The sequence below is a fragment of the Hemicordylus capensis genome, chromosome 5 (assembly GCF_027244095.1).
Source record: "Hemicordylus capensis ecotype Gifberg chromosome 5, rHemCap1.1.pri, whole genome shotgun sequence".
Classification (NCBI taxonomy): domain Eukaryota; kingdom Metazoa; phylum Chordata; class Lepidosauria; order Squamata; family Cordylidae; genus Hemicordylus; species Hemicordylus capensis.
The window spans coordinates 190,145,895-190,160,183 of record NC_069661.1 but is presented as its reverse complement, the minus strand read 5'-3'; the positions used below and the strand labels follow the sequence as shown (position 1 = coordinate 190,160,183).

Genomic DNA, 14,289 nt, shown 5'->3' with positions numbered 1-14,289 from the left:
ATTTTATATTATATATATTTATATATAATAGATAACATTTCTGGTACAATATATAAATGCACTATGCTCAAGTTGGTTTGCAATCCAGAAGGTCTGAGTGAGAAAGTGAAGTATGTGTTGTGTTTATATTTTTATTTGTTTTTCCTCTTAGAAATGCACTGTATATCCAAGCTGGTTAGACATGTCCAAAAACCTCACTCACTCGCACTGTTTACACAGTATGTCAGCAATCAGTATGATTCTGTAGTGATATGAATTGTTAAGTAAGCTCCTCACATACAGTTTTGCCCCCAACCCTGCACCCCCCTAGGGATGGGCCTGCACTCAGGGGCAAACCTAAGGGTGACCCAAGACATTTTGCTGCCTGAGGCGAAAGACTATGACATTCCCCGCCCAGCTATGGGTGCTTGCTCAGCATTCTCAGACAATGCTGCCAAGGCAGCAACAGCGATACCCACACACTGCCAGACTATGCCACCAAGACGTACAGTGGGGGCAAAGATGATCCTAGCTCACATGGGGTGTGGCGGGGGGGGGGAGAAGAGGTGCATCTTTGCACTTAGTCCAGAAACTGCAGTTGGTACAAGATGCAGCAGCCAGGTTGGTCTCCGGGTCATCACAGAAAGAGCATATTATTCCCATATTAAAAGAACTGCACTGGCTACCAATAAGTTTCCAGGCAATATACAAGGTGCTGGTTATAAACTATAAGACTCTAAACAGCTTAGTCCCTGGGTATTTAAGATAATGTCTTTATTATTATGAGCCCCATCACCCATTAAGATGTGGAAGGGGTCGTCTGCAGTTGCCACCAGCTCGTCTGGTGGCTATACAGGGACAGGCCTTCTCTGTTGCTGCCCCAAGGCTCTGGAAGGTGCTCCCTGCTGTAATAAGAGCTTCCCCATCTCTGACAACTTTTAAGAAGTCTCTAAAGACATTTTTTCACCCAAGCTTTTTAACAAGACTTGGGATTTTAAATTATTTTAAGGTTTTCATTTCTGTTTTAATTTGTTTTATGTTGTTGTAAACTGTCCAGTGTACAAATATGATAGAAACAGCCCTGCTGAATCAGGCCCAAGGCCCATCCCATCCAGCATCCTTTCACACAGTGGCCCACCGGATGCCCTTGAGAAGCCCACAGGCAAGAGGTATATGCATGCCCTCTCTCCTGCTGTTGCTCCCCTGCAACTGGTATTGAGCCTTGCCTCTGAGGCTCGAGGTGGCCTATAGCCACCACACTAGTAGCTATTGTTAGACCTGTCCTCCGTGAATTAAAAGTCCCTTTTAAAGCCATCCAAGCTAGTGACCATCCTCCATCATGTGTCAGAGAATTCCATAATTAATTATGCACTGTGTGGAAAAAGAACTTCCTTTTATTGGTCCTAAAATTCACAGCCTTCTGCTTCATGGGATGACCCCTGGGTCTAGTGTTGTGAGTGAGAGAGGGAGAAAAAAATTCTCTGTCAACTGCATAAATTTTATAGACCTCTATCATGTCTCACCATAGTCATCTCAATCCCCTTCCTAAGGATTCCTAGCATGGAATTTGTCTCCCCATCTCTGTTTTTAAGTGACTTTTGAAGACACAGTTTATGATGTTTTAGGATTTTAAAATTTTATTTATGGTAATTTAAATCTATTTTAAATGATTTTTAGGTTTTAGCTGCTATTTAAGTTGTAAACTGCCCTGATATTTTATATAGGGCAGTATAGAAATCTGTGAAATAAAATATCTACCATCACAACGTGGATATATGTGAATGAGCCCTCTTCACGGCAAGTTGATAGGGATTCTCAACATCATTTTACTTGTGGGCACTTAGCAGGCTGTTTCTTTTAAAGTCAATGAATCCTCATAATTGCATAAGACGACTAATATGTGAATTTAGCATCCTTAATATTCTGAAAGCCACTCTTTACCATTGCTAATTGTTAGAGAATTGCAAGTCTAATCAAAGAACAAAGGTAAACAAGATAAAACACTTAATCAAAGGAGTTTTAGGGCCACATCAACCATGGTGAATTTCCTAAAAAGAGAACTGTTTGGTGCACATATCCATTGTCATATGTGTTTCTGTTGTGTTGCATGTATGTAGTAGTGTGCACATGTTGAGAAGCTGTGGCCAATTTTGCACCCCCAAATATATGTTATAATCATGTAACAAATATACATACGGCTTGCACACAATCTTCTACATGGAAGAGTTTGCCCAGGAAATTCATAACATTTGAAGACTTTTTAAGTTGACAGACCAAGTTCAGCTGATTCATTCTAAGGTTACCTCTTTAAGTCTATCTAGTGATACCACCAAGCAAAAGTCAGGAAAGAAATCAAATTATCTGACTTCAACAGTAAGATGCTTCACATATAAGCATTTTCAGAGGGATTCCCAGACATTCATTTCTACAGCTGCTGTGGCCACAAAAACTGTGAAGCAAGATAGGAAATATTTCCAATAAGAAGTAGCCATTACTGAGGATGGAGAAAAATTCTGGAAGCTCTGTCACTGGTTTTCTGCTATGGTTGCTCTTTCCCCACATGCTGATCCAGGTGCCATGTTTGGACTAGCAGAAAGCATCAGCATAGCACCGGGCACAACTCACACATGATCTGCCACATGAACATATGGCACACCGATTCAGCATAATAGTCCTCCTCAAAAGCACTGTGAGCACTGAATTAAACTAAGGAGCTGAGAGCACCCTATAAGCACTGAACTAACTATTGAATGTATCGACAGCCCCACTGGAAAATAAAGTAGAAACACAAATATTGTGACTTGTGAGTGAAGTAGAACACCTTTGGGTGTAGCATCTCCCCCCTCCCCTCTCCCTCTCCCACACACACACACACACCCTACTTCCAACAGCCTTGTCCAGTTCAGTATTGTCACTTCATAAGACAGAAAATGCACCCCCAGCACCAAATACTGCAGTAATGACACACACATAATCATAACATTATACTTAAGAAGGGTATGAATACAGAGTGCCATTTTTCTTCAACCACCAAGTACAACCTGCCCTGAAATTTGGCTGAGTGTCCAGCTAAGTACTGTAGAGACCTGGCAATGTCTACATTATTTTTAGAAGTTAACGTATGTTAAGGAGGCTGCTTGTGTGTCCACTGCAGGACTTTTGTCAATCCTTAGCAGCAACCCTGCCTCTTCCGTTGTTCCATGTTGCAAACCATTTTTGGCACTGCGGGCAAAGGGGTCACACAAGAGCCATTTCTGAGTTTTCTTTGAAAATATCTGCTCATTTTTAAAATAGGTCTAGAACTAAGGCATGCAGCACTGAACAGAGCAACAAAACTTATCAGCAGGGTCCTCATATGGAGACGACCAGGGAAGGACACCCCTCTTTTCAACTCACTCGGTTCCACATGGTTTCAAACAGCTAAGGCTTAAACAACAGATATTCTTAATTCACAGCATTTTTTTAAATTAAGCTTTTAAGAATGTCCAAGAGCAGGGCATCAAGCTTTGCTGAGCCTTTTGCCCACCCCACAGCAGACTGAAATTTAAAACAGCATTCTGCTTATCAGGAAAGTAAACTGTGTTCTGTTCTGTAGGAGAAGAAGCTGGAAAAAAGATTAGGGCCTCAAAGCAACTGTGGGTATGTGCTTGCTGATCCAGCTGCAGCTGTAACACAGCAGTACTCCAGATGCAAACGTACAATTCTGTTTACATCAAGAAATGCAGTCAGTGCTGAACACTGTAGTGCAGCTGGGAATGTAGATGTCAAATGCAGAAATAAGAGACTAGGAAACTTTGCAACTTCAAATAAAATCACTGAGTAGGTACTGTAAATCCCAAGGCAGGGAAAGTGAGCTTTCACCACAAAAGCAGATTAAGTTCTACACCTAGTCACATTCTCAACAAAACTGAAGAGAAAGGATACAAAAGGAGAAAGATGTGTGAAAGAGATCTTTTTCTCCCCCAGGGATTAGGTTTCCAATAAAATCCTTCCTTGATTAACTTTGATATAAAGAGTTTTGTGGAAGGCAGAGAAAAAGGGACCCTTATAAATGAGACCAACCAATCAAATTTTTCTGACCAAGAATACCTGTGTGTGCGTTTCAAAGCTTGAAGCAATCCTAAAACATTATTTGTTCCAAATGAACATAGCCTTCAATACTTGCCATTATGTTGCCATGTAAAGGGTATTCCTGGGGCACAGCTGAATCCAGAGAAAGCCCCCGTCTTGCCCAGTATTTACTGGAAAACATCATCATTGCTGGCTGCATAGTGGCCTGTGTGATTTTCTCTCTCCACAGCAGGGGGAAGCAGGTATCAGGGTTGCCCACAGAGAGCTGTCCACTGTGCTGGTGCTGAACAAGATGCAATCCAAGTGCTTCTCATCTGGAGCTTTTTATATGTCTAGGGAAGGTCTGATGTAAGGCTGATTAGGAGAGCCTTGCTAAAGCGGCCACAGTAGCAGGGAAACACGTTTCTCCATACATTTGCCATCTTCCAAATGCAATGTTAACTGGCAATGCCAAGCTGTTTTTGTCTTCTGCTTTATGCACCTTTTCTCATAAGTTGATAGACACCATTAGCTAGACTTGAACAGCAATTAGCAGTGGGTTTCTTTAGTCAGAGCACAATAGAAGGCAGCAGTTGAGGAAAATGCAACTCAGGTTAAGTTCCAAAGAGTTTGATACCTGGAGTGAGCAGCATTCCCTGACAATTTCTCTGCTGCTTCAGCCAGCAAGCAAAGTAAACAATGTGATTTTTGTTTTCCATGAAAAAGTATTTTCCCCAAAGTTTTTATTCAACTTTTAAAAAAAATGTTGTAGTGGTTAAATTTTATATCCATAAAAGTAAAAGCAGAAAAACCTTGAACAAATCTTTAGATCACTCACCCCAAGAGTAAAGATTGCAACTATTTTAGAGAGAAATTCAGGGAATCGATCCATATTATGTTTTCATGCTAATTTTTATGTTGTGGCATTCCTTGTTCTCTCTATGTCCTAGCCCTACTCTCCTAAAACTACTTGCTTGCAGAAACTGATTACTGAATTTAAGACTTTGTCTGACTGCTGTGAAAACTGGACTTACCATGCTGTTGCTTCAAGTGAAACTCATAATATGTTAGTGACAAATCTGATACATTAGAAAACCATGTAAGGAAACTCCTTTATCAAAATAATGGCAGTAATTTACTACTTACTGGAAAAGGACTAGGCAATCTTGCTGTAGGACAGCTAAGCATTGGCTATTGAAAAGTAATGCCTCAGGAGTGCGAGTTTTGCTGCTTTTATTTTTATTGGTATAAAATATAAATGTGGCTACATTTAAAAAAAAAATACTTGAGCAAGTTCATGAAAAAAACACTTTTCCAGACAAAACTAAAATCATATTATAGAAAATTCCACTGATTTACTTCATTTATTTGCATCAGTGTGGAGAATTGATTTTTTTTAGCCGCACTCAGATCAATTCCATAAACTAAAGGTCTTGGGAACACAGATTTTTAGCCAGTTCTGCTTTATCCAATGCATATGGGTCCAGGTTATCCCCTGCTAACTGGTCAAAGAGGCACCTTTTTAACATGGTGATTCTCTTTATTTAGCAAGGGAGAGTAACTGGCCATATCCACCCCAAGCACAGTACTTCCAGTGACTGTTGCTGGTGTCTGTCTTAGGTTTCTTTTTATGTTGTAAGTCCTTTGGGGACAGGGAACCATCTTATTTTTGTTTATTCTTTCTCTATGTAAACCGCTCTGGAAACTTTTGTTGAAAAGCAGTATTATAAATATTGTTGTTGTCATCCACGCAAACCATACAGCAGATCAGGAAAACGTTGGGGTCCTTACATCTAGGACAGTCCATACAACATAATGCTACACAGAATTCCTCTCAAAACGGTACTTGCTTTCCCAAGTGGTGTTTAAAATGTGCATTCTGCTTTCCAATAAACATTTTCTAAGTGGTGTAGATTGCAAAAGGAATAAGAAAATGGTTACCTCTTGCAAATTCAGATATAAAGAGCGTCCCTCAGTTAAAAGCAGATTAGGTTCCAGATCAATTAATAGTCCCTTGGAGGGTGTTTCTGAAGTCAGCCTAAGTAATGGGATGTGAGTGCAAGACAAGCATTTGGAAATGCTAGGTTCAGTCCAGTTGTTGTTTTTACTAGTCAGGATATATTAAAGGTGAGAAATTTGGATTTACAGGTCATAGCTACAGTAACCCTATCTCTCTGAACTCGCATGAAAATGAAGTCTCCCAGAAGCTAAAAGGCATGGCAACACAAATGATATCACAAGGGCAAGAACTTCCGGTACTTTTTTCTGAAGTATGTGCAATGTAGGACAGAGTTTTATTTGTTAAATATAACTGCTGTTACTCAAAATGAACAGTTGTGCAAAGAGCACTCTACATCACAAGCATAAACTAGCTTTAATCCTGTTCAATAGTTACAACTCCCAACCATCTCTGTTCCATAGATAGGGTTGCCATGTTTTTTTAAACTGGATGTGTTCCTGAACACCTCTCAGCAGCTTGCCTCACAAATTTAGCCAATTAAGCTTTTCCCGGTGGTTCTCAAACTATGGAACTCCTTTCCCAGCCATATTTGCTTGGTGCCATCATTACTGTATTTCAAATTATTAAAATTTTAATAATTTTAAAACCTGTTTTAATATTTATTGTATCCTATTTTGTTTATTATATATTTTAATTTGTAACTTTTAATTATTTTAAATTTTGTTCACCACCTAGAGATGTACATATCAGGTGGTATAGAAATAAAAGAATAGAAAAGAAAGAGAGACAGACAGAGACAAGAAAATAAAATAAATAAAATAAATAAATGCTCCCATTCTAAAAAGAACAGTAGCAATAGTCACTGGAAAGGGCACTATGCTGGGATAAACTGGAACAGTTGCTCTCCCGCTACTAAGTATGAGAGAGAGAGAGAGAGAGAGAGAGAGAGAGAGAGAGAGAGAGAGAGAGAGAGAGAGACTGACTTTATTTCGGTTACTGACCAGCAATAACAAACTACCAACAGTATTCAGATGGTGAGTTCTTTGCAAATTTTACAGACTACTAACAGAACTTGGCCACATGCCAATACACTGAGTCTTTAAAATTTGACAACAAATCATCTGAATAAAACTCATCGATGTGGCCAGGAAATTCCATTTTAAAAAGAAATAAAATTCAATCAAATATCCTTGTAAAGTGTACAACAGAGTAATGCATGTGCAGTTGTTTCTATATCTCCCAAACCTCAAGGACATATCTGGGCTGAGTATGTTGATTTCTTAAGCTTCCCCTCTAAAACTGCATTAGGAAGTGCATTTAGCCGAGCAAGGGTCATACTAAGTATCAGAGACACCACTTTGAAAGCTGTCTTTTTGCCTAGGCAGCAAGGGGCTAGCACTGCAAGTGTTAACTTATTAGGTTAATACCTGAAGTGCTAAGAGCCCAACACCCAGCCCCACTGTGGTGGGAGGAATCTGTGTAGTTGCCCTGAGCCCTGCACTGATGGTGCAGAGATTTCTTCCTGGAGTCTAACTGCCGCTGGCCCTGACATGCAGCTCCTGCTGCTGGGCTCAACCCAACCAGAGCGCCATGTGCCCTCTGCTTGGCTGCACACAACGGCAGCTCAGCTGGGTTCCTCTCCTTTCTGGTTTTAGCCAGAGAGCACAGCCCAGCTCGCGCTGCTACTGCATGCAATTAGGCAAAGCACACTGAGAGGCCTAGTGGATCAGAATGCAGCTGCTGTGGATGGTTCGTGTGGTGCCCGAGGGCTGGCGGTAGTGGGGAAAGAATGATTCCAGACAGGGATATGCATGCCACACCAAGGTCCCACATCACTATGCACCCCCCCCCCCGACTGTTCCACCTCACCAGGGCCCAGCACACCCCTAGGGATGGCCCTGCCAACAACACAGAATAGTTCTGTGAGGCTATGTTCAAATCATTCTGATTTAAAATCTAGAAATTGCATTGATGACTATTAGTTGCTTCACCTTCAAAGAATGAATTTCAAAAATAAACACTTGTCAGAAAAAGCATGCATACTTCACAAGCCTTGAAAGCTTGCACAGGTTTTGCTTGCTTTAAAAAAAAAAAAGGTTATAGGTTGGTCTCATTTGACAGGTTCTCTTCTCTGTGAAGATCCAAAATACAAAATAACCACATTACTGATATTAATAGTGTCTCTTCATGATTTGAACCAGTGTGCCCTTGCACTCACAAGTTTTGTCTATTTCTGCTCAGTAAATTTTAGATCCTGCTTAGGTTGAATCAGGAAGGCCCCATTCTGAAGGCAGGTGTGCACACACTGCCTTGATACTTCCACCCAGAACAAAACTCATTCTGCACACAGATGAAAAAAATCAGAGAGAGCACCGATTTGAACATGTGGCCATACACTCTGGTTAACTTGTGGATCCTTTATTTTGGTGGGCTATACCAGAAAACTGGTTCTCAAACACATTCTGACTCAGAAGTCTTCATCAGTGGCTTCCTTTTACCAGCTGATCATTAATACAAAGGGCAGTAAGCAAGGTTTAGTTCCCCCTCATCGTTATCTGGGAGCTTATTACTTCCACTCCTAAAGTGGGATCTAAAGTGAATGAGAAAAGGCTACACAAACTGATATTAATACATATAGTTGTATACTGAACTTTTGATCTTCTTGTATGTGTAATCTTATTTATTAGATCAGGTACACACCCTGTCTGGTCTGGTCTCTTCTCTCCTCCCTCTGCCCCCAACTCCTTATACCCATGTTAACTGAAGGATTCATTTAATTGACACTTCTCCTTGCGGAAGAACAGGGCAAAGAACAGTTACCACATTGTTATGTTAAACAGCAAACATCAAACAAGAATCCTTTTAACAGCTCCATGTACCCATACCCTACAAAAAGCAAGGACTGGGTAAGAATGTCATGTGTATTACAATTTTAAAAATGCAACTGTCTATATATTCCATTCACTTTGTTTGAATACCCTAATGTATATCTTTGAAAAGGCTCACCACCTTGGTCAACCAGAAATATGTTTATTTTGTCCTCTCCCTCTCTAGATTTCTAAATACTACCATCTCATCAGGCATAATGCTCTTTATATACACATCGTGCAAGATGCTCTTTGTACATAAGATCAGATCCTTCTTATTGGCTTCTCCTAAATATCGTCTCCCTGAATGACAGTGTTGATGTTAATTATTCTAAAATGTCCCTCCTTAGGCAGTACAACTATGCCTTCTTTTTCAAATAATTGTATGTGTAACATTTATTGCATTTAACTTGTTGAATCAAATCACTTAACAAATTGGTCAATACTTACTGTACACGCCATGGTTCTTGCTTTATTCAAGCTAGAAAACTTTAAATAGTGGGTTCAAAAGCTATTGAGTAAATGTTGACAGGTTTCAATGACTTTCAACTAAATACACCCTTCACTAGTGATGTGGGGAAGTCTTGTGATCTCACTCTTCATTCAAACGTAGTTGCCTCTGCAACTGTTCCATACCAGTGTGACTATCTGTATCTTGAGAAAAGTAACTTTGTACAGTGGTTCACTGAAACCAGTGCTCAAATTGCGGGGGGAAGTGGGAGTACTTAGTGAAATCTACAAGTCCCACCCCATGCCCCTCACCCCCGCATTTCAGCAAGAATGGCCCCCATGTAGCCTTCTAAATACAGGTCCTAAGGGAGCAAGTCAAAAGCTAAATGAGCTGAGCTTCCTCTAACCTCCCATAAATTCTAACATAGAATGAAAGCATTTTAAAATTGACTCAAATCCCAAGGTAGCACAGTGAATAGTACATTCATAGTAATCTCTCATGCCACAAGATTTTCAAGTCCTTTTTTTAATAAAAAGCACTCTTTCTATAAGACCCATAATCCTCCCACACACATAACCTAACAGAACAAGCAGCCACAGTAGTCTCTAACCAAATGCAAATTCTGCTGGTATTCTGCATCCCACTCTCAGAAAAACAAAAGAAAGAAGAAAAGAGGAGCTTCACTGTATTTCAGATGTCTTAATAAGCTCACTGCCAATGTTCATGACCAAAATCCTCACATAAACCAGTTTCAATTGATGCTTCTGAGAAAATACAATTTAGATTTAGGAGGAATGTATACAGTTGCCAGTACGAATCTCCACTGGTATGTTTCCCAGAGTATGGGAAACACCTATATCGGGCAGCAGCGTTATAGGAAGCTGCTGAAAGACATCATCTCATATTGTGTGGGAGATGGCAATGGTAAACCCCTCCTGTATTCTACCAAAGAAAACCACAGGGTTCTGTGGGTGTCAGGAGTCAAAATTGACTTGACAACACACTTTATCTTAGAAGCACTACTACTGTATTTATCCGAATACAAGATTCTGAATTTAAGTCAAGCCCCTTACATAATAGAGGTTCAATACAGGTTCTATGTACATTTACCCAAAAGGAGAGGACTCTCAATTTAAGATGACCCCCTGATTTCTAACATCAAAACAACCTCGTCATGATTTTGGTCATGAACATTTCTAACATCAAAACAACCTAATCTCAGATTCAGGAAAATACAGGACGTAACTTTTCTTATTCTGCTTCCCAGACAGATTCCCAACAGTGACACATTCACAGAATTTTGCATGCAATGCAGATATAAATTTAATTTTAAAAGTGAGGGTTTTGATATAAATTACTGTTAATTTTTTTTAAATGCTCATTTTAGAATTTTGTCCTCATTTAACCAACAGGTTTTACTAGAATTATCCTTCAACTGTAGTACCATACACAACATAATGCAAAACCTAAAGGCCTACAAGAGTACAAAAGAGAGAGCAAGTTCAAAAAATTATTTCCTGCATGCAGGAAATGAAAGCCTACTGATGTTGGGCCTTGAATCCTTGCCATTTGCAGAATGGGTTTCTTTGTTATTAACTGATAAAAGATAAGCACACTGATGATATTAAAGCCAAGCACTGCAAAGATTCCACCTTCTGATTTATGTGTTCATAACTGAAAGTTTCGTCAGTTCTCCCATATCACTACAACAACAAATGTTTTATCACCTGAAGTGACCAAATCCATTTGCAGATTTGCTTTTTATTCGCAAGTTCTTTCAGAATGTAGATGACAAAATTAATCCAAGAAGTTGAAGACCATTTCATATTATTTTCCCTCCTCCCAACCTCCTCCTGATTAAATCTCTGTGTTAGCGGGGAAAGCATGCAGTCTTTTTGCCACCGGAATATGATTAGGAAGTTTCTGTGCATTAGTGTCAGTGCTGAGAGGGGAGACTCGGTAATATCCAACACATTAGTAAGTTCACACTGTTTATGCTCTAAATTTCATTGAAACAGGAATTCAAAACCTTATTTATGCATTTAGACCACTGATTTCTATCAACACACATTTCCCACCCTCAACAAAGTTGGGCATCTGCTAACTGCATGCTTATGCTGATCTCAGTTGCCTACTACAAGAAAACTGGACTGCTCTTCATTATCCACTTGAAATCTATATGCAGATCACTGGAATCCAGCAAACTTTTCTCCATTCTTTTTTGAATAGCCACACAAGACTTTTTTCTACATAGGTTTTAATTAAGATCATCAAGCAAACTCTGCATTTTTATTTCATATGTACAATGGTTTGCAAAATAGAAACAAGTAACTGATTCAGTATAGATCAGATTCCACATAACTATAAAGTCCTAGAATGGTGTAATTGTAGAGTATCGTTTCTTATATGCATGTAATTCATTGCCGAGAACAATGGGCACAATCCACCAAGAGCTTCTTCTGTGCAAGCTGTGCCTTTGCTAGGAGCTTGTGTAGAACTAAATGGGGGAATACACCCAAGGTCACTAGTACTTTGTGTTTATTTTTATCTGTTTTTAACTTCAAGTAGTCTAGCAAAAGTGTAATTTTTGTTTATTTTTATCAATCAGTTATTATGCAAATATAAACATTATTAAAGTAAGCAAGAAAGCCATTGTAAAGTTATATCAGGTGGAGAACTGAAAATATCTACACATTTATCCTCTTTTAGAAAAATTAATTTCAAAAATAGCCAGATTTGGAGCCAAGTATTAAAATTTGGACAAAACTGTTTGAAGTGACAGCCAAGTTTACTTCGTCAAAATATTGAAAATAGATTTATCCTTTAATACTCACAAGTTTGAATATGCATCTAATTTATACATACATACAATACATACATATGTATAAGTGAAGAAATGTTAATGTAAGTGTATTGTTCAGCCACCCCAGGATTATGCAAAATTCAATATTAGGGAACTGCACAAATGAAAGTCTTCATTGCAAATCTACATTCAAATCACCAAAATACTTAGAAAGTGTTTTTGTAAACATTTGAGAAGGAACATCCTTTCATTTACAAAGCACTGTTTATGAACTAAGCATATTTTCATTTAGGAAACAGTATGGAAGAGTTTGACTCTTATTAAATCCAAAACTCATCAATGCTCAAGAGTTTTAAAGTGAAAGCAATACAGATGCATTTATTTCCGAGCCATTCCCATTAATCTAATTCCCATCTCACCAAAGAGAAAAAATGCACTTGGCTAAAAAATATTAAGGAATGTTATTGAAAAACAAAAAGGCTATTTTGGTAGAAGAAACTACAAAAATAATTAGGTCATGTTGTAAAGCTTTGATGCAGGAGCATTACACTACACAATCTCTTTCCCAAATCTTTAAAGCTTAATCAACACACAGTTTTAAATATCCACCTCAAGTGCTTGAAAGAAACATAATAGCTGTAAGAAAGTGTCTCTTCAAAAAACAAAAACAAAAAAAAACCCAACGATTGTGCGGGTGTCAGACTGTTGGCACTGCGCGGGCCACTTGTTCGAGGTGCTCATTTGTTCCATTGGCAGCAGCGATTGGCATGGAGATATTTGGATCTGCTGGCATAGGGTGCCTTGTCCCACCAGCCATCTCATCTTCCTCGGTGTCTGAACCTGGTGTTGTCGCAGCACTGTTTTCCAATCCCAAAATCTCACAGACTGCCTGAGGCAATTCCTATGAAGAAATATTTAACATTGGATGGATGATATTCTTCTCTTTTTAATATCACATGCTAAACTGCACAAGATACTTCTCTGGTTAATAAGGATAAGAGGTAGTTATAGGATGACTGGAGAATATTTTAGGTGAAGTGACCAACAGCCAAGTATTCAATCCTCTTTTTAAATGGAGAGAGTAGATTTGATTTTAACTCTGACAGAATACTATTTTGTGGTACCATTTGTACCACTGCTGAAACTACCTGAAAAAAGGACTCGCCAAGACAGAGTGTACACAAACATTGTTTGTACAAATGGGCTTGTAGCTTTTGTAATTTACCATTTGCCTAAGCTGAGTAGGAAGTACCTCTGGGAAAGCAGCCAAGCATCAAAAGTGTATCAGCTGATAGTCCCACAGCTGCTACAGCACTGTTTTCTCTTTCAATACACAGAGGCAATGCAATATACCGCTGTGGCAGCTCCAATGTCAGAAAGCAGACCAACCCAAGTACACCTAGCACAATCAGGGTGCCAGCAGGGGTGTCATTGTTCAACAGTTGCCAAGGGCCCAGCATCCTCAGAAGGCCACTAGAGATCTCCATGACCACCTTTGTGCCCATAGCATCTATGTAGAGGCGGAGTGACTCTTTTGTGGCCTACCCAAGTAGGAAAGGGCCCATGGAGAACAGTTATACTGAGGGTCCCCTGAAACAACTGCTTACCATAAAGCAGTTCTGCATTTAGGGCAGCACAGCAGTTCTGTAGCAGTGCCTTCTCCCATTCTCCACAAGTTAAGAAAAAGTTGCAGATACATGTTCAAGGAATGGTTATCCACCCCATGTTCCAGACAGCCACCCAGATGTTCCTCTCCTCTCTGCTTCGTCTCCGTGGCTAAAACACAATGCTGCACTATGGCAGCTGACAATCTCTGAGCTCTCAACCTCTGTTCAGGTCTTAATGTTACAGGCAAAAGCCCTAGATGTGTTCTCTCTGTGTCAACCTTAAAGATGGGGGGAAAGATTGACTGTCACCACAATACAAAGGAGCACAGTGCTACGATGGCTACATCCTTACCCTCACTTCTAGCATTATCTAGAATGAAAAGGGTAGATGTTGACATTAAAGGCTGTCACAGGAAGAGTAGCATACAGGCAAGAAGCAGATGGAACCTTAGAACTGTTCTCCATAAGCAGCAAGTAATTACAATTTCCAAATACCATGAGCAAGTTTTGAAGGAATGTTTTCAGTAATTATACACTTCACTGAAACTATTTGTATGTTTTGCTACATGCAA

At 39.5% G+C, this 14,289-nt stretch overlaps 2 protein-coding genes across 5 annotated transcripts in view; both read right to left on the bottom strand.

The window, feature by feature from the left end:
* The window catches only part of TPH2 (tryptophan hydroxylase 2), a 93,632-nt gene extending 89,320 nt beyond the window's left edge, over positions 1-4,312 (bottom strand). Inside the window, exon 1 of the mRNA XM_053251445.1 lies at positions 4,145-4,312. Coding sequence (XP_053107420.1) covers positions 4,145-4,249 — 105 coding nt within the window. The 5' untranslated portion in view covers positions 4,250-4,312. The remainder of the gene's footprint in view (positions 1-4,144) is intronic.
* Positions 4,313-11,828: 7,516 nt separating this feature from the next.
* TBC1D15 (TBC1 domain family member 15) overlaps positions 11,829-14,289 on the bottom strand; it is a 50,856-nt gene continuing 48,395 nt past the window's right edge. For all 4 annotated transcript variants that reach the window (XM_053251946.1, XM_053251945.1, XM_053251947.1 and 1 more), the window contains one exon: positions 11,829-13,011. In XM_053251946.1, coding sequence (XP_053107921.1) covers positions 12,808-13,011 — 204 coding nt within the window. In that variant the 3' untranslated portion in view covers positions 11,829-12,807. The remainder of the gene's footprint in view (positions 13,012-14,289) is intronic.